General features: G+C 33.2%; 2 protein-coding genes across 8 annotated transcripts in view; both read left to right on the plus strand.

Moving 5' to 3' along the window:
* Nucleotides 1–21,802, plus strand: part of LOC149481376 (uncharacterized) — a 465,629-nt gene that overhangs the window by 168,779 nt on the left and 275,048 nt on the right. The gene's annotated exons all lie outside the window — the stretch shown is intronic.
* LOC149481384 (uncharacterized) lies at nucleotides 14,608–18,084 on the plus strand. The gene is made up of 2 exons (XM_089705027.1): nucleotides 14,608–14,822; nucleotides 14,918–18,084. Exon 2 carries the CDS (start codon nucleotides 15,018–15,020, stop codon nucleotides 16,143–16,145), a length of 1,128 nt encoding a protein of 375 aa, XP_089561153.1. The 5' UTR covers nucleotides 14,608–14,822; nucleotides 14,918–15,017; the 3' UTR covers nucleotides 16,146–18,084.

Here is a 21,802-nt window from a genome sequence, read left to right on the forward strand (position 1 = left end):
AATGGCAAACGACTAGACCGACTGACTGACCTACTTAACGTCACGATTGTAGGCCCCTTAGAACCGACTCACTTTCCGAAGAACACGGGACACAGACAGGACGTGCTCGATGTGGCGGTGATGCGGAACGTGACGCTACAGTTGCGCTCCGTTGAAACGTTGCACGAGCTCGACTCTGATCACAGGCCCGTGTTGTTCGAACTGGGTCCCCCCGATAGCACCACCGTAGAGTACATGACGAAGGTAGACTGGCGAAAGTTGCACGAGGCCTTACAGCCCGTCGACTCGCCAGAGCTGGAGTCTGTACCTGACAAAATCGACACGGTCGTAGAGGCGCTCGACGCGGTCTCCTCGGTCACCAGCCACATTCAATCCAAGATTGAATACGCGTCCCGGCGGGTCCCCGTTGGCCTCGGCCACCGGTTGGATCTGCCCCCGGACGTACGAAGGCTGGTGGGCGATAAGAACGCGGCGACGCGCGCCTACGACCGAGCACCGACAGACGAAAACCGTAGAATACTTCGTTCCTTACAGAGAGAGGTAAGAGAGCGAATTCACGAATTACGCAACGAGCGGTGGGACTCTTTACTTAGCGATCTCTCTCCCTCGCACACTGCCTACTGGCGGCTTGCGAGGACTCTCAAATCTGATGGTATTGCCGCCACGCCACCGCTCATTCGCCCTGACCAACCTCCCGCTTTTGACGATTTTGAGAAGGCCGAATGCTTAGCTGACAGTTTAGAGGAACAATGTTCCCCCAATCTCGACATGACCGACTCGACTCACATTAACGTAGTTAATCAAGAGATCGCACGTTTTACCGAAACCCCTCGTATCGATGCCGAGCCCTTGGCACCAACGACGGCCACCGAAGTAAAATCACTTATCAAGTCACTTGCCAATAGGAAGTCCCCAGGCGGAGACTCTATTCCCAATAGAGCTCTAAAAAGCCTGCCGCCCGCCCTTATCGCTCTCCTAGTAGCCACCTTTAATTGTCTCCTGGCCAATTGTACCTTCCCCGCTAAGTGGAAGGAAGCAATTGTGATCGGGATCCACAAACCGGGCAAACCCCGGAACGTGGCATCTAGTTACCGTCCCATCAGTCTCCTCAGCTCTCTGGGGAAAATCTATGAGAGAATCATCTCCAAACGCCTCTGGGACGCAGTCATTGCCAAAAAGCTGCTCCCGGACGAACAGTTCGGCTTTAGGCGAGCTCACTCATGTCCTCACCAAGTACACCGCATCACGGAGTACATTCTCGCGGGCCTCACCCGCCTCACACCTCACAGAACGGGAGCGGTCTTCTTTGACGTAGCGAAGGCGTTCGACAAGGTCTGGCACAACGGTTTGATTTACAAACTGTACACTCTCGGCGTGCCAGACAGTCTCGTGTTCATCATACGAGACTACTTGTCTAACCGGTCCTTCCGCTACAGACTAGACGGCACGCTCTCGTCTTCACGTCCCATACAGGCCGGAGTCCCTCAGGGCTCCGTCTTGTCGCCCCTCCTATTCGCGCTATACACTAGCGACATCCCAAAGCACGATAAAGTGCAACTATCCCTCTTCGCGGACGACACGGCACTCTACGTGTCGAGTCCACACCGCAAAAGAATAACTCCACTCCTACAATCCGCGACCGATGCACTAGGCAAATGGTTTCGCAAATGGGGTATCACTGTGAACCCCGACAAGAGCGCCGCCGTGCTCTTCAGGCGCGGCGGCCCCGAGGCCATAGATAGTGTCAAACTCTATGGCCAAGTCATTCCGTGGCAAAAGCACACCAAATTCTTAGGCGTCACTCTAGACGCACACATGTCATTTAAAGCCCACATTAAGGCAGTCCGTAAGAAAGCCAGCTATGTTCTTAGCCGGCTCTATTACCTTATAAACAGTCGCAGTAAAATGTCCCTTAGACATAAGGTGACACTTTACAAAACGGTGGTCCGTCCAATCCTCACTTATAGTAGTGTAGTTTTCGCGCATTGCGCTCCCAGCTCCATACACAAGCTCCAGACGATTCAGTCGCGGTTCATGAGAACGGCGACTGGAGCGCCCTGGTTCGTGCGTAACGTGGACCTACATAGGGACCTAGAACTCCCCACCATAGCCCAATGGATGAAGCAAGCGTCTAAGCGCTACTTCGACAAGGCTAAAAACCACCCCAACCCATTGGTGACAAAGGCCATCGCATACGTCGCGAATCCCGATCCCACTCGTCGTCGCAGGCGGCCGAGACACGTCTTGGACGACTCCGACGACGATATTACCAAAGCTAACGCACGGCTAGACGCGGCGATTGAAGCCCAACGTCGAAACAACCGCGACACCGCACACACCACAGCAGAAAGCGTACACCGTCTTCGCCGGCGAAGACGAGGTCCCTTGTTCCGCGTTCCCGCGCCCACCCGGGTGAGCGCCCGTCCGATTAGGGCCCTTCTGGCCTCCTCCACTCAAGCGACAGCTCAAGCCGAGGTTCGTGGTCCCCGTCAAGGGGGGACGCCCTTGTGCATGTCGCTACCAGGGTGAACCTTCAGTTCACCCCCGCGTCCGCGTTAAAATGTAGAAGCCCTTCTGGCTAACATTGAGAGACACCACACAAAAAAAAAAAAAAAAAAAAAATCGCAATGTTCTATCAAGTTCTAGAAGAATGTACTTTAATAGATTTTGTGTCTTGTATTTAATTACTGTTTATCTAGATGTCGTTGTAATAAGCTGCTTGTCTGTTTTACATTTTTATTGGAAATCTTTATTGTTATTAGCGATGATATTGGTTTTATTTTGTGGAGATGGGTATTACGTGTGTAATAATTGTAATTTAATGTGACAGTTACATTTAGTAATCTCTGGTTATAAGTTGTGCATACCTTCTTATATTCCGAAATTATACATATTATGTTATTGTTTGTACATAGCAGCAGATTATTGTATTTTTGTAAGGAAAGTCGTATACCTACGTATAATGCGTGTAAAACAACGTTCTTTGAAAAGTCTCACATATTCAGAACGTATGACTTTTTATTGTTTCTTATATTATATTTGTATAAAAAGTAATTTCTAATTCCTTGTTTCAGGTAAGTTCCAGTAAGAAATCATAATGTGGTGGTAATCAGGTGTAGAGTAGATATTTCATTTCATTATTCACAAAACAAACTCGTTTGTTTGACCTACCAACTGGTTAGTCACTTAATGTTAAGAGATCCACGCCAAAGAATAGGTAGCTTATTCCTTTAGTAATAATGCTACTGATATATTATATTATTTATATTTATTTAAATTAGAATTACACAATATTTCAGGCGGTATTTAACCTCCGAAAGCGAAAGCTCGTCTCACAATCGCTTTTTTTTTTCCATTTACACTTTTACACTATAGGTATACAAACTAATTTATTGAAAGTTGAAACGTGCTTTTTGTGAATCATTTGAACACAAAGATTCATTATAATTAGAGGTATAAAAAAATTAAGTTAGTCTTTATCATATTATAGTATAATATTTTGAGAGAGAGAGACATGAGAACTTTGTAAAACTATTGAGAGCTTTCATAAAAATAATGCAATGTATCAAAAAAAGTATTTCTATTTTTTTAACTTATTTTTCCCACATAAAGTTAACAAGGCTAAATCGAGTTATCGTCTAGCTGGCGCCTAATAATAACTTTAAGATAATTGAAAAAACATAAGCAATATTTTACGTTACCTTCAAGAATTTATAACTACATATGAAAAATTTATATGAAATCTTAAGATATTTATGAGTGTTATGAAAACGTATTTTATAAGACTGTAGGCTTAATACTGGTTATATTTTCTTGGCTTCGTTTAAACGCCTATGTGTAAGATAAACAACTGTTATTGGTGATTTTGTACTAGACATTGAGATGGTATCTTTTGAAATATTGGTATAACTCTGTAATTATACTGAGACTTGTCTTACTGATGTTGTATTTTTATGTTCGTTAGGCATAGTAAAAAGTATAGATCGTAGACCTATAAAATAAATACACATATAGGTAGACACATGTAGATAGCTATATTTAAATGTTAGAATATATTTTCATAACACAGCAAGCGTGCTTTTATTAAAATTCATGATTAAAATAATATTGAAAAGCTTTATTGGTATGCTACCTTTTTATGTATAGTAGAGGCACCATATATATACCAAAATTTGATTACTTTTTGTCTCAGTAATACAGAAATAGTAAATCATTATTGCATTACATTATGATAGAGAAAGCAAGTAATAGGTACACGAGAAATTAATATACAAATATGCTAATGAAATCTCATAAAAACTACAAAGGAACGTAGTGGCTTGTTCTGATTGATGAATGTGCTAACGCCATGTTTTCATTGTTTTACAACTTCCGAGAATGCTGTTATTTTATGTGTATGAATCTTTAATAGTGATAGTAATAAGTGGTACAAGTATATATGTTATTAATATACGTACGTAATATTTTTACAATGTCGCAGAAAAGTGAGGGCAAATTTTTGTGATAGGAACTGTATTAACGTTGAACTATGACGTACCTATAAGCGTTCCTGACCTGACTGACGTAAAAGCTAACAATATACCTAGTACTAAGTATAAAATATGAGAACATAATATGAGTAAATTGTCCTTGAGTAAGCTCATCATTAGGTATTATCAGTTTTAGTTCCTCCCAAAATAAGGCTAAAATTTAATGAAACCATTTTATCGTATCTCGTGTAACAATGAAAACACTCTCCATTAATGAAATATGAAATTGAAATGGACATAGTTTATTATCCTCTAAACACAGCCAGGAAGTAATTAGTTTGGTACGATGATGTATTAGTGTTTTGGGATGTTATTAAATCTATGAGATTGATTGTATGATGAATGTTTAATTTCAACATGTTTTGTCACTACTGCCCGCGGTTTTTCTTGTATAGTCATCGAAAAAGCAGGAAATAGCATGTTTAATATTTGTCTCTTAAATAAATTATTTATGTACGAAGCTTTAGAACAAGCCTAGCCATTAAAATTACCTTAAGGGTTTAAGGTAGAAAAGGAAAAAATATATTTCATTTAATAAACTTCGAGATTGGTTCCCATGACCATCTAAACTGCATAATATCAAGTTGTTGTTTGTTTCATTGAATTCGCTACTGTTAGGAACTAGACCGATTCCAAAAATTGTTTCACTGTTGGATATATATACGTGATTCCAAAGTGATATAGGCTTTATATATTATATTATGTATATATTATGTATATTATGTACAACTGTAAATCCAAAGCTGACTGCTAGTTCAAAATAAGTTCATTTAATTTTACTTTACATTACAATGTTATTGAATCCATTCTAGTGTTTTCAAACTCAGATAAAACTTTTCATTAATTTCCCACAGAATATTACTAATAAATATACATAACTAAGACATCAGCCGGGTGGTCGTACACCGCAAAACGAATGTAATGGACCTCTCATTACGCCTGTCCGACCGTTGGACGCGACGTTACGGATTATTTCAACCTAGGGCTGTTGAGTTATTTAATATTGATCTAGTATAAATAAATAGTAGCCTATAAAGGAAGAGCTAATATAATAATCACTTTTAAGCTAGGATGGTGCCCTTCACTCGTCGAAACAGGCTTTCCTTGGGTTCACGTCCATGGTTGTCAGTTTATATACCTATTGTAGCAGAATCCTTTTTAACTTTCATTGCTTTGTTTTATTTATATATTTATTTACCAATTTACCTAATCCTGTTTAGTGGTTCTACTTAATGTATTATGCATTAAATTCTTTTATATGTAATATATTATAATACGTGTATGTGTGTATATATATTATAGTATATTATTATGTCTATATTTTACATTATACTATTAATATTGTATTTATTTTCTTTTCTTTAATTAAAATATATTATGACGAATTATTGCTCTCGGGGCTCACTGAAAATCGGTGCTGTGACGTTTTTTTTTTTGTTTACGTCACAGATGTTCACCGAGTGATTTCCCCTTTTAATGGCATCATGCTTCACAGACTACACACTTCAATGTGTATTTTTAAGTATTGTAGTAGTATTGTAGCATATAAGTATTGTATAAATTGCTTTGAATTATGTACGTGTGAGGCTATGTGCCATTAAATAAACGTTTTTTTCTTTCTTTCTTTCTTTCAAGAGAGTAGGTACAAAATCAGTGGTTTTCGAGTAGACATGGGTAGGTAATGCGTGTAATAGTACAAAAGTAATATCACTTTGACACGTAATGCAACATCACGCATTACGCATCAGTTACAAACATCACTCGCATCACTCACTTTTTTTTATTTTGTTGTACATTTGCTTGCTTTCATTACAATTATTAACAAACAACATAAAGTACGTGGCCAAGTAGGTATGAAGGAAAATCAACTACATTTTTTAAATATTTACTTAAATTGTAATTTTACGATATGTAATAACTAATAAGTATTGCAGTTATTATTGCTATTTTTCAATATGATCTGTAATACTTCACGTATATCACCTTAAACATTACTCGGTCATCATTTCATTAAAAATCGATCGGGTAATGTGTGATGTTACGGAGTAATATCACTTCCGTGGAAGAGATGCGTGATGTTGCATTACTATTTGACGTACTGTTTTGCGCATGTCTATTTTCGAGTTACCATTACCGCACAAAAAATACTTATTAAAGTGAAACTTTTATTACATCATCTCAAACTTTTTGGTCTGTGTAGCGCATGTCGCGTGACGGTCGGCTGCCGAGTAGGTATAAAGCAGTGTTCGGAACCAAGTCGGAACCGTACGATAATATTATCGTACAAATACGATAATTTTGTGCCTAAGTTTCGCTTTTACCGTGGTTTCATAAAACCACACAAATTTTTTATTTTGAAACCTTCAAAATATATTTTCATTCACGATATTTATCAAGTTTTAGGCGCATTATATTTGCCTACCCAATTCTAAAATTGGTATAAGTTAGTAGTACATAAATATAGAAATATCATATCTTCTCAAATGCATGTGCATGCAATCTCATGCATGAGATATATTGTCAGTAGCAGGAAATTCCAATCCCTTATCAAAAAACAAATTAGTATGCAATACCAAAACTCATAAAGCAACAAAAATCTTCAAAGTAATAAATATTACCGCAGCCCTGTGACCGCAAAAACACCGCTACTCATCCAGTGATTTTGTCCTTTTGCACGCCTCATAAGCGAAGCGTTGAGGTGGGTACTACTGTCACTTCGCGCAAAACATCTGATTTTTCAAACTTAAAATGTCTTTATGTATCATACATTGCACTTGTAAGATAATACATACACACACATATTAAGAAAAAACACTACTTTTAACATTCATGATATTTTTGATGTCATTTTTGTTATTTAAACTAGATAAAAAACAGTTTAAAAAAGTTCTGTCTTGGACGTCCGTGTGTCTGTATGTGCGGAGGATTTTCTTGTTAACACGATAGCGACCGAAATACTTTACTAATCGAGTCTTTTTTTTTTCTCTTACGCTTGAGTATGCAAAGGAATAGAACCCTTTCATTTTTCAGGGTCTGATTCGATGTGGTTTAATTGTTATTAAATAAACAAAAATAATAATTAATAAATAATTATTAAAAAAAAATTATGAGGCGTGCACTTTTGGATTTTCCAAACTATTTGTAAGCTTAATTCTTTTCCAGAAGATAACATCGTGATTAAATTGTAATTTTTCCCGCGGTATTTTAAGTACGAGATGCAAGTAATGAAGAAGAAGTGTTATGTTGGAATTGTTTCATTATCTTGACTTCAATTACCTAAATAAGGATTCAAGTTTGGATTTTTACTGTCCTACTGGCAGTAAAAATTTAAAGATAATGCTTTCTTAAATTTATCAATCTTCTAAACAAGACGTATTTTATAACTCGAATCTATTTGAAAGAAAAAAAAGAAATATCATAACTTATTTAGTTTAGAACTACATATTTGAAAATTTTATAAAACATTTGTTACGAGTTCTGCGAATTGCAACACCACTCAAATAAATGATCGCCTATGAAAGATATTAAAATTGTATATACCTATTCATAAAATGTATGTACAATATTATACAATCTCTACCTTCAACAATATTATACAATCAACTAAATTCCAGCCAAATCGATCCAGTAGTTTTTGAGCTGAATGTTTGATAGAAAATTATTGATAGTTGGAATGTTATCATTCTTACAATTAAGTATTTTTAACTATTAAACTCATAATGTATTTGTCTCATAATAAAATGTATCGAAGCAAGCAATAAGGTGCTTTTCCACCAGATCAAAAGCTCCAATTCCAAAAGCTCTCTTAACTTGGTCAAGCGGGTTAAGAAACCCAATCCTTAATGTGATTTACGATAAAGTCATTTAATTTGACAGTAAGCGTTTTGACTCTGGTCAATTAGTTTGTTGGGTTTTATTGTTCAGCTTAACTCGGCTGCTTGTGCCTGTCATTGGTGACAGTAACTTTTAGCTTTTTGTTGAAGAAATGTTGTATTATTCCATTGAAAAGTTACATTTGGGGTTGCATTTTTTAGAGGACGCAATTTTATTTTTTTGATGTGTAGGGGGGTTCAGTGTGAAGCTATCACCAAGTTTGTGGGGTCGCCACCCTTGTCCCACGGCCGCCATCTTGAAAATAGCGGTTGATATGGTTTTTACGATATATCTCTTTAACTATTTATTTAATAAAAAAAATTGTTAACATTGTTTGTTGCAAATTAAATTCTCTACAACTTTGGTCCAGTAATTTTTTGTCGTAGAACTATAAATAAAAAAGTTATAAGCGAAAATGTTCAGAAATTAGAGATATTTATATTTTTCAATAAAACTTTTTTTTATCATTTTACGAAGAAATGATATCAGACCATTATTGTTGATTGTTTTTTGAGGAACAACTTTTATATACAACATTTTTTCATTAAGTAAAATAGCTAAGATTTTACAGCGCTCCGAAGTGAGTACTATTTTTCAGTACTCTTAACTATACAGTATACATATATTATTATGTGTGTACTAATAATAATTTGTCATCAGTAATTGTTTTTAATATTTTTATTAATTAATAATTAATTTTGCAATATTGTTAATAATTAATTATTGACTGAACTGAACTGAAGTCTGGAAGCGCGTTTTTTTTACGTCGAAAAGCAGGGCTGAAATGTTATTTATTTATTTATTTATTCTTTATTGTACATTAGGTTTAATCTTATTTTATAATATCTTAATGGATTTAAAAGTACAAAAGGCGGCCTTATGGCTCTAAGCCATCTCTGCCAGGCAACGAATGTTCTGCAGTGTGCTTCCATTGTTCTGGAGTCTGGGAAAAGAGCCAATAGCCATTAAATGTATAGTTAGGAGTACTGAAAAATAGTACTCACTTCAGAGCGCTGTAAAACCTTAGCTATTGACGTAATGAAAAAATGTTGTATATAAAAGTTGTTCCTCGAAAAACAATCTACAAAAATAGTCTGATATCATTTCTTCGTAAAATGATAAAAAAAAGTTTTATTGAAAAATATAAAAAGCTCTAATTTCTGAACGTTTTCGCTTATAACTTTTTTATTTATAGTTCTACGACAAAAAGTTACTGGACAAAAGTTGTAGAAAATTTAATTTGCAACAAATAATGCTAACAATTTTTTTTATCAGATAAATAGTTTAAGAGATATATCGTAAAAACCATTTCAACCGCTATTTTCAAGATGGCGGCCGTGGGACAAGGGTGGCAACCCCACAAACTTGGTTTTAGCTACTCACTGACCCCCCCTACACATCAAAAACATAAAATTGCGTCCTCTAAAAACTGCAAGGTTAGGCCTAAAAAATGTAACATTTCAATGGAGTATATCTTAATGTTGGGTATGTAGGAGTTAAATCAGATAATTTTTGTAACTATGTATTTAAGTATAGACTTCTTTAAATCACATTTAATATTTTAAACCATCTAACTATTTTGTAAACAAAGTACACAATAGTAAATTATATGTGTAAAACTAACCAGTTAATTTATATGTGAAGATTTATATTATGACACTGTTGTTTTAATTATTCACAGTAAATTGGATATTTCTTCACGCACATCGACATTCAGGATTTTAATAAAATTATACACGCAGATTATATATCAATACGCGGATTCTTAATTAAGTGGATTAAGTCATGAGATCATTTTTAATTGAAAATAATATACATGTCCTCGGCAGAAGGAAGGTGCGATCAATCTAGATCCTTGCAGATATGCTCACATTCGTTTATATGAACACTAGCAGCCCGCCCCGACTTTTCCTGCAGTAGATATTATAACCTATAGAATGCAGGGATCACGGACATATACAAGGGTGAAAGAATTTTTGACATCGGTCTAGTAGTTCTTGAGATTAGCGCTTTCAAATAAACTTTATATTATTAGTATAGGTTTACACGTTTTTATTTAGGCAAAATTCATATGAAGCACTGCTACAATCAGCAAGTATAAACAGTGTTAAACATTTTTTTAATATTTGCCTTTGCGTTTTTTATTGCGGCCTAAACTCAAAGAGGCTTAGGTACGTCCCTGTAGCGACTACAAAATAAGCTAACACAGATCACATCTTGGGTTTACATAAAAATATCATAAACCCATTTATTAATCACATCACGGACGGATTACGATCTTGCCTGCATGTTAAATTGAATTTAAGATGAAAACTCGGCTATCTGATATCTCCGGGTTTTTGCGTGAAATGGATTGAGTCGTCAGGTGACAGGTACGACACAACATTGATAAGTCGACCCGGTATCGACATCATAATTTATTTCTTGACTAGCTGCTGGTGTAGTCTCGACACATTAATCGACATCGATCTCGACCGAAAACGGTCGGTAACTAACGATATTCAGTAACTATAGTATGGACCTAAAAAATTTAGTGTTGTTTTTCCAAGAAATTTACCCTGATATTATGGAATATATAGTAAATTAAAATTAGTTACATAAATTTTTCGCATTATTACAAATACAATTGCATATGAAAAAAGCACATGTTATGCATAAAAAACATGGCAGTTAATTTAATTTTAATCAAATTCGATATTTTTTTATATCAATCGTTTAATTAATGTTCTATTTATTACATATTCATGGAATCCAAAATTCCATGTATGGCAATCTCCTTATTTACTTTTTTGACATTTGACATCAATCAATCAAAATAATATTTCTATCAAAATAAATATAAATTTTGTGTTTTCAAGAGGATAATTTTTAATTATGTTCTTAAAAATCCTATAAATCTATGGGATAACAAATATCCTAAGAAAACATCAATCTGCGTTATGTTTTTATATAGTTAAAGCTATTACTTAGTTTTAGATTACTAATATTTTGTTATTTGTGAAGTGCAATAAAATTCTAATCAAAAGACTCTAAAAGCTCTACAAGATAATTCTGCTCAATTCGAAGCCTTTCGAGAAATCTTTAAGACATTATAGAAACGGACGGAACTAAAACGAACGGATAATTTGTATCACTTGTATTTTTAGCTTGTATTATTACATATATTATATTATGTGCATCATTGTATATTTTATTACAGTTAATAAGCAAAGGATGAATATATGCAATTGATTTAGCGGTTCACGGGTAATTATTTATGTGTTAAATATAAATATTTATCTATAAATTTTATAATTTACAGATGAACAAGTTACTAGAATTATGTTGATGAGAGATGATGGTTTTGAGCCAAATTTTCAACTACGCTATTATAAACTGTTAAATTAAATTTTTCTAATAAATTTTTTTCTTAATTCGATCGTTTTTTATTTGTAGACTACAAATAAAAAACGAACCCATAATTTTTTCAACACGGGCCGTGTTGAAAAAATTATGGGTCATTTGACCCACCACCTGACCTATCTAGAATGATATAAGAGCATAAAATAATAAGATTCAGCACTATGACGTCACTTGTAAGCTGTCCACCTGAGTGCAGATGAGAATTCGAAAGTACAGGTAGAGATTTTCTCCCCTTGTCTCCATGATTTTTGTACGGCGTTGCGGAATAATTGATTAAAAGTAGTATAGAAATAGTATGACACAGATGCCGTACAAAATCAAATGACCAAATTTACCCCGGCAACTGTCGAAAAATAAAAATAAATTCCGACTTTGTGGACCACCATTTTTGTACGGCATCTGTGTCATACTATTGCTATACTGCTTTTAAGCCATTATTCCGCAACGCCGTACAAAAATCATGGAGACAAGGGGAGAAAATCTCTACCTGAACTTTCGAATTCTCATCTGCACTCAGGTGGACAGCTTACGAGTGACGTTATAGTGCTGAATCTTATTATTTTATGCTCTTATATCATTCTAGATAGGTCAGGTGGTGGGTCAAATGACCCATAATTTTTTCAACATGGGCCTGTAGTCTATTGTATTCATCTGTATAATTTTATTATCCTAGAAGTTCAGAAAGAAATTAATCGAATATGAATGCAATAATTTAGGCTGAATAAATACAGACAGCAGTACACTACATATTTTAATATTTATTTAATATAATTTATGAGGCTTCTTAAGGCTGCAGTCTAGCAAAATTGCGTTTTCAACAAGTTATTTGACAATTTTTTCCCGGCTAATGAAATGATAAACTGAATTTTTTTTTTCTTGTTTATCAATTAGTGTTATATACGCAATGCGCGTGAATTTTTTCACATTTATAAAGTTACTTTATGTTACCTTAATCAGGCCTTCAAGATAAGTCTCTTTCCCCCAAAATCATTTCGAGCTAAGTTTGTGCACTCACTACGTTGCAACCGATTACAATTTACACAATCTGATCAGCGCATTATTATCCTTATATAGTCGTTATTAAAAACTGCTGAATACAATTGCCGAAAAACTTATGATTTTCTTAATTAGAGCGTTATAAATTCATTAAATTTCCCATTTTTTGCCTTACAAAATCGATTGATAAATACTGCTAAAAGTTATTTTTTCCATTAATTTATTCGAGTTGGTTGAAGACCAATGAGTATTAATCCTTTAAAAATTTTTTTTTTTGAATTTTGATAATTCTTTAAATATTAAAAAAATATTTAAAATGATAAGGAAAAATCCTAGCGAATTTCTTTAGTCGCGCTCCTTGGGCCGGAGCGTTCTGACGTGTGCTCTACGCTCGATTTTCCTTCATACCGAAATGAAAGTTGCTCTACTTCATTAAATTTAATATTTTTGTTAATTGATTATTTTTATCTTAGTTTTGTGCAAATATTCGTATTTTTAAACATTTGATTTCGATATGGAAAATAAACGAAAAAAAATACGCGTGTAACTACTAGAAAAAAAATTATCTTCGAACATAAAGTTAATGAAACCAAATAGATTGCAAAGGTGATTGGCAACAATTTCTTTATTTTACGGGGTGTCAGTAAAGGGATGTATATTTCTTTAAAACTAAAGTAAGCTCATAAATTTTCTTATAATATAATTTTTTTGAAGTTCCAAAAATGTTTATTTTTCGTTTGAGAAATACGAAATATAATATAAACTTGTATTGAGAACTTGAACTTCCCAAGTTCATCCGGGGAAATCCCCATACGGGGAAAATGATTTGTTTACTCCAAAATTGATCCGAGGTGTTTTAATTTTTTCTTCTAGTCATTTTCAACGTAGCGGCATGTTGTTTGATTATTAATTTTGTAACTTAAATACAGGATGTTGGTTTTATATTCTGATCTTACAGACGCGCTGACAAATTTAGTCCACCATTTCTAGTTTAGTCTACCAACTCTAAGTACCAATATTAAAACGAATGGATTATCATCACATCATCAAAATTCAGTGGGGTTGAGAACTAAACAAACAGAAGTAACAGAGACGCGAAGAATAAAAAAAGAGGACGAAAACGATAATTCGTTGATGCTTTCCCTTTTCGACGTATTGTTAGGGTACATCACCAATCTGCAAAAAACAAAACTGATGATTCCCAATTGCTGATTAAAAATGAAAAACAAATAATCGACAACAGTGGTGAAAATTTGCTGATCACAATGAAACATCCTTCAGTGGTAGCAGATTTACTCATTTAAAATGTATCGGTGAACAGCGTAAAGGAGAGGAGGACAGGAAAACATTATGAATGTGGATGGTGGATTGTATACAGGGTGTAATTGATAAGTATGTGCAGGCGATTATGACGTTATTATTGCAGGTATCAAAAAACTTAAAACTGATATCGAAATTACTTTACCTAATGAGCAAAATGACAATATTAACTTTTTAAAAGTATAACGAGAAATATCTAAAAAATTTACTTTATACACTCCCATATCAAAAAGGGAAAATGGGACTAGTAGAAGTTAAATGTCTAATTCCGGCAAAAGACATGAATGCGGAAGATGCGGTTAAAAAAAATTTAATATTTGAAATACAATGCAAAAAATAACACTTTTGTCATAGATAAGAATCATGACTATTTTTTCCAAATTCAGGGACAACTAAACGTTGCAGAAGCAGAAGTCTGCTTATTTGCTGTTTGGACTGGAGTGAATCATTTGTTAAAAATAGAATATATAAAATAGAATATATGTAAACGAAGTTCTCTTGTGAGACTTCCTTTAAAATTGGCTGTCAATTGTCATCACTTACTCTGTGGGTGTTTGTACACTATGGTTTGACGTTACTCTATAGTCTATAATAATTAAAAAGATTACTTGCTGCGTCACGTGCGACTAAGAAATAAGGAGGTTATACCAATTGAATTAAAATTGTAAAACAATAGCTTTAAATGTTGTTTCTCTCTTTCAGGTGAGTTTATTTTTAAGATTAAAGTCTTGGAAGTGTAATTAATAAACTTTAATATGTAACTGTTATTGATGTAATAAAAAAATTCTCTCTTTCAGAGCAACACGCTTCTATTGTTTTTCTTTTCATCATTGCCACCTAAATTAAATAAGAACATTATAAAACAACATTTGTACAGCTAGTTTTCAAACATAAGTAATGGATAAATTAAAATTTGAATTCATGGTCAAGGCCAGTGAAGATGTTAAAACAAATATAATTTGTGTAACGAAAATAACGGATTTAGAGGGCAGAACCTTTGCCATCCCAGATAAATTACAACCTGTTAGACTGCATGAGGCTATAGCACAGACCCAAATATTTCAAAAAGTGAAGGCCACATTACAAAGACGACATGAGAAACGACAAGTATGGGTATCCATGAAACCGGAGATGAAGATAGTTTATTGTGATGAAGATGGGAATAAACAATTTATGGGATATTTACTGGAGGAGCAAACAGAACCACCATCTGCTACATCAGGAATTTCTGAAGAATCACTATCAAGGATCATCGAGGGCTTCGCTGAAATGAAAAAAGTTAAACCAAAACCAGTTAACAGATTGGCAGAAAAATTTGTTATTGAAAAATTCAACAGCAAAATAACTAATGTGTCTCAGTGGATGAATACTTTTGAAGCGGAATGTGCACGAATGGAAATAGAAGATAGCAGAAAAATTGAAATTTTTAGGTTATTTATAGAAGATTCTTGTTTAGACTGGTATAGTTCCATGCTTATAAAGCACACCATAAATTCAGAATGGGCAGTGTGGAAAATAAACTTTTGTGATACTTTTGCAGATAGGGGTTGGTCTCCGATCAGGTATGCAATGTTATATAAATACAGGCAGGGCTCGTTACTGGAATATGCGTTAAAAAAAGAAAAACTACTGTTAGAAATAAATAAATCCATAGATAAAATCACTCTAATTGATCTGATTGCCACTGGATTACCTAGTTTTATTGTGGATAATATTGATAGGAATAGTTTAAAAGAAATTAAAGACCTATTTAATAGTATAAGAAGATTAGAGCATAAGGTAAACATAAAATCATTTGATAAAAAGATAGGACCTCTGGAAAATAAAATAAAAGAGAAAAATGTAAAACCTATGTTTAGTCCATGTAAAATTTGTGAAAAAGAGAATAAAGGCATACGTTACCACCCTGAATCCCAATGTTGGTTCAAAATTAAAAATAATGACAGGCCAAAAAAAGATTATATAAGGAGCGTTAATAATTCAGAATTAGAGACCGAATTAAATGAAATTAACCCAAAAAACTGATTGTGCCGCCATTAATAAAAGTTAAATTACTAATTAATGACACTTTGGAAACATCAGGAATCTATGATTCAGGCTCTAATGTGTCCTTAATAAATTCTAGATTATTATCTATAAAAAAAATACCTACTTATAATACAAATACAGGTTTAAAAACAATTAATGGCGTGAAAAAAACATTAGGGATGGTAAAATTAAAAATTAAAATTTTTGAAATTGAAAAATATGTTAACATTTTTGTTATAGACGAAGAAAACTTTGATTATAACTTCCTACTTGGACTAGACTGTATACAAAAATTTCACTTAACCCAAAATGAAAATTTAGATATCACCCAAAATAACCATTTTAAAAAATACATAAAAAATAAAGAAAACCAATCTATAAACACAAAAAAATATGCTGGATATTTGGGTAGAGGGAAAAATCAAGATAATACATTATATTATAATGATAAAAAAGAAACTATTGATGAGTATAAAATAAACTTTAATGAAAATATGCCAGTAGATAATTTTGATATTTCAGTAAATAATTTAGAACATCAGGAAAAATCAGCTATTCATAATCTCATATCCAAATATAGTTCAATTTTTGCTAGAGACAAATATGACGTAGGCACTGTAAAAGGTTATGAAGCTCATATAGATTTGATCATAGATAAATACTGTAGTAAGAGACCATATAGGTGCTCTATTGAAGATATGAAAGAAATAGAAATACAAATTTCAAAATTACTAGAAAAAAATTTAATCGAGGAGTCTTACAGCCCTTTTGCTGCTCCCATAACACTAGCATTTAAAAAAGACGAAGGAAGAAAATCAAGGCTATGTATAGATTTTCGAGAATTAAATAAAATTATAGTTCCCCAATCACAACCATTTCCGTTAATTGAGGAATTAATGATTAAAACAAGAAAATGTAAATATTTTTCAACATTAGATGTAAACTCAGCGTTCTGGTCCATACCTCTTAAAATTGAAGATAGACATAAAACAGCATTTGTTACGCAGGATGCTCACTTTCAATGGACCTGTCTACCTTTTGGTTTAAAGACTTCACCGGCTATTTTTCAGAGAATATTGGGTAGCATTATAAGAAAACATAAACTGTCGGATTTTACTGTAAATTATATAGACGATATTTTAGTATTTTCAGAATCATTTAATAAACACATTGAACACTTATCTTTATTATTAGAAGCAATCTTAAAAGAAGGTTTAAAATTAAAATTCACAAAATGCAACTTTGCACAGGACTCAGTAAAATATCTAGGGCACATAATAAAAAACAATACCGTCACTCCACTAAAAGATAATTTGATAGCTATAAAAGAATTCCCAATTCCTAAAACACAAAAAAATGTTCGTCAATTTTTAGGAAAAATTAATTTTTATGGAAAATATGTACCAAATATTTCAATTATCCTCGATCCATTACATAATTTATTAAGAAAAGGAGAGAAATTCATTTGGTCGGATAAATGTCAAGAATCGTTTGAAACTATAAAAAAACTACTTTGCTCAAAACCTATTCTAGCCATCTTTGATCCAGACCTACCAATACATGTGTATACAGACGCTAGCATTCAAGGCATTGGTGCGATTTTAAAACAAATTCAACCCAACGGTGAGGAAAAACCTTGTGCTTATTTTTCAAAAAAATTAAACGACTCTCAAAAAAAGAAGAAAGCCATATATCTTGAATGTTTGGCAATAAAAGAGGCGGTAAAATACTGGCAACACTGGCTTATAGGAAAAACATTCATGGTTTATACAGACCACAAACCATTGGAAAATATGAATATAAAAAGTAGAACAGATGAAGAACTGGGGAGTCTAACATATTATTTGTCACAGTTTAATTTTAAAATAATTTATTCTCCAGGTAAATATAACATAGAGGCAGATACCTTAAGTAGAAATCCGGTATTGGAATCATATGATAATCAAGATTGCAGTTTAAAAGTAGTGAACTTTATTAAATTAAAAGACATAAAAGAGGACCAAGATAAAAATGAGGATATAAAACAAAATACAAATAAATTAATTTTCAAACATAATATATATTATAAAAAGATAGGAAAGAATGAAAAGATTGTACTATCTGAGGAGTTAAGTAAAAAAATAATAAAACATGTACATTACTATTACTGTCACTTAGGAAGACAACAAATGGAAAATAAAATTAAGCCCTTCTATCAAGAGAAAAATTTATCAAATAATATAAAAAAATTTTGCGAAACTTGTGATGTATGCATAAAAAATAAATCTAGAGGAAATTACAAATTTGGACAGATGTCTCACTTAGGTCCGGCTACTTATCCGTTTGAAATTGTGTCTATTGACACCATAGGGGGATTTGGTGGTAATCGTTCAACCAAAACATATTTGCATCTATTAGTGGATCACTTCACTCGTTACGCCTATATTCTGACATCAAAAACTCAGAATGCGGATGATTTCATAAAACTTGTCAAAAAAGTAACACAAGATTATAAAATTGCCTTAATCCTATCAGACCAATATCCCGGCATAAACTCAAATGATTTCAAAAAATATTTATTAGAAGGTAAAAATGTTAACATTCTACCAGAGGAACTGAAACAAAATATAACACAGAATCATCTAATTCGAGACCGCAAAATTGCCTTAGAAAATAGTATAAAATCGCACAACTATAATAAACAAAAATTTGATAAAAATAGAAAACATTTTGAACTAAAAGTCGGAGATTCTGTATATGTAGAAAACGGAAATAGGTTAAATCGAAAAAAACTGGATGAATTGAAAATAGGACCATATCAAATTATAGACAAAATTTCAAATTCAATTTACAAAGTAAATACGGGTCACAAAAAGTTAGAGTCTAATTATTTTCATATTACAAAGCTTATTCCAGTAGTAGAATAAAACAAGCAAACCTTTTAAATTTAATTTATTTGATTCGGGGGGGGGAGATGTAAACGAAGTTCTCTTGTGAGACTTCCTTTAAAATTGGCTGTCAATTGTCATCACTTACTCTGTGGGTGTTTGTACACTATGGTTTGACGTTACTCTATAGTCTATAATAATTAAAAAGATTACTTGCTGCGTCACGTGCGACTAAGAAATAAGGAGGTTATACCAATTGAATTAAAATTGTAAAACAATAGCTTTAAATGTTGTTTCTCTCTTTCAGGTGAGTTTATTTTTAAGATTAAAGTCTTGGAAGTGTAATTAATAAACTTTAATATGTAACTGTTATTGATGTAATAAAAAAATTCTCTCTTTCAGAGCAACACGCTTCTATTGTTTTTCTTTTCATCATTGCCACCTAAATTAAATAAGAACATTATATATATAAAAAAGTATGTAACGTTTAGGCAAAATAAAATGATGGACCATTATTGGATTTTACATAAATTGCCTACTGTCAGAATTGATTGATTCGAGACTTCAGCATTCGATGCCCATCAAGGACCCATCCTATATCATTCAAGCGATTGAAAAAAAAGAGATAAATCCAGTGCAACCGATAAAGCATCAGAATGCTAGCAAAAGATTTATTAGGTTTATCAATATAAATCTATATATGTATTATACATAATATAATAAATCTGTAGAAGACGCGAAGACTGACATCCGCGCGGACGGAGTCGCGGGCGGAAGCTAGTCAGAAATAAATATCTTTTGTTTTCATTTGCGTATTTTTCTATTTTATAATTTTTTAACACAAACATTACATTTTTTTTATTAAATACAAAATTTGTTTATCCGTTTTATTAGCTAAACTGAACAACTTTCACTAAGAAACTTAGGTCGAAAAAAATGTATAGAGTTATGCATTTTGTATGGAAAGCTTATTTTTTTTATATTTCGTCCAAATTTCTTTGTAAAAGTTGATCAGTTATATAAACATGAAGTTGAAGATATCAATAGAAAGTATTCGCAAATTTTGTGTACTGATAAAAAAAAATCACCCGGTGTAATTTTCACGAAAATTGTTTCAAATTGTCATTTTTGGTACTTATTACAAATATTAAATTATACGAATGATTTAATTTTTAAAAATTAAGTGGAGCAACTTTCCCTTAGTACATTTGTATTATTTACATATAGGATGACAGGATGCATTTGTTTGCACTACTAGACCAAGCCCTTAACATTTTCAATAAAATTTTGAAACCATCTTAAAAATAAAACATTAAGAATAAGAATAAGAATAAGAATATCTTTATTGAAAAAGTAGAATAATACATTTAAAATTTGGGGAAACTATAGCCTGTGTTAGTTGGAAACTGTGTTACAGGCTTTAGAATTATTAATTATTTATTTTTATTATTTTACATTATTTGTTTATTTTATTTTAATTGCAATAACTTTAAATAAGAGAAAACAATATTGCGTTAAATCATGTAGCATCGGAAGTTTGAAATATCTTTTTTATTATAAAATTATAATCCATACTTACTAATATTATAAATGCGAAAGTAACTCTGTCTGTCTGTTACTCAATCACGCCTTAACTACTGAACCAATTTGCATGAAATTTGGTATAGAGATATTTGGATACCCGAGAAAGGACATAGGCTACTTTTTACCCCGGGACATAGGATAGGTTTTATCCCGGAAATCCCACGGGAACGGGAACTATGCGGGTTTTTCTTTGACTGCGCGGGCGAAGCCGCGGGCGGAAAGCTAGTAATCTATAATTTTTCCGACATTATCAACCGTATCTACAAATCCACACAAACCGTAAGGCCCTTCTCCCATTACGATACTTCTAGAATACGATACTCGAGTAGAATACTAGTTAGATATTTGCTCGCTACCCGATGCTCACATATTATGCGACTGAAAAATGACTAAATTCATCATTATTGTGCCTCGTTTTTGTAGACGGACGCTATGTCGAGCGATTCCAGTGACGACGTAAAAGTATTAAGTAGGTACTGCAGGATTCATCCATATAATGAAAGAAACATAAATTGTAGTTTTTATAGCCGCACGAGAACTACAACATGATGATAAGAATTTTTTATCTTTCTACCGAAGAGATACGCGCGAAACGCGACGCAAAAGCGACCAATTAAACTAGTCGCGGACGTGTAGGATACCGATAGCGTAATGGGAGAAGGGCCTTCGAAATCTTGTCGAGATCAAACGTCGGTATCATAACGATTGACAATGTCAAAGAATAATTTGTTTTGACAATATTCGAATGTGTTGCAAAGAAATGATTTTCCAAATCCATGAAATCTATATTTTATTTATTTTTCATATATCTACGGAATTGAAATAATGATGTTATTAATTTAGATAAAAATGCATTGCTACACGGCTATTATTATATGCATATTTTGACGCATAACGGAAAGTTTTGTGAAGAATAAAAATTATAAACAAATATGTATCCATTGTATACTTCCATCAAATTGGGGAGAGGTATTAAACGACATCATTTTCATTGCTGAAGACGGGACTATAAATTAGTTATCGGTAATTACCGACTAATTTGTACAGACTAGGGCCCCGTCGCCTGACATCGCACGGGGTATTTGTATTTGTTAATAATTGCTGATAAGTTTGACCACAAATGTGATTAAAATGTTTTACTAAATGTGGATTTTTTAGGATCGTATTCTAATGAAAAGGAAGGTTGTAAAGTGAAAGAATCGT

The sequence above is a fragment of the Colias philodice genome, chromosome 16, assembly GCF_061535455.1.
Source record: "Colias philodice isolate Cphi_HAF_F1 chromosome 16, ilColPhil1 Martin Lab GWU primary, whole genome shotgun sequence".
NCBI lineage: Eukaryota > Metazoa > Arthropoda > Insecta > Lepidoptera > Pieridae > Colias > Colias philodice.

Excerpts from the sequence above, each read along its gene's own strand:
- LOC149481384 (XM_089705027.1), top strand. The coding sequence starts at position 15,018 with ATGGATAAATTAAAATTTGAATTCATGGTCAAGGCCAGTGAAGATGTT.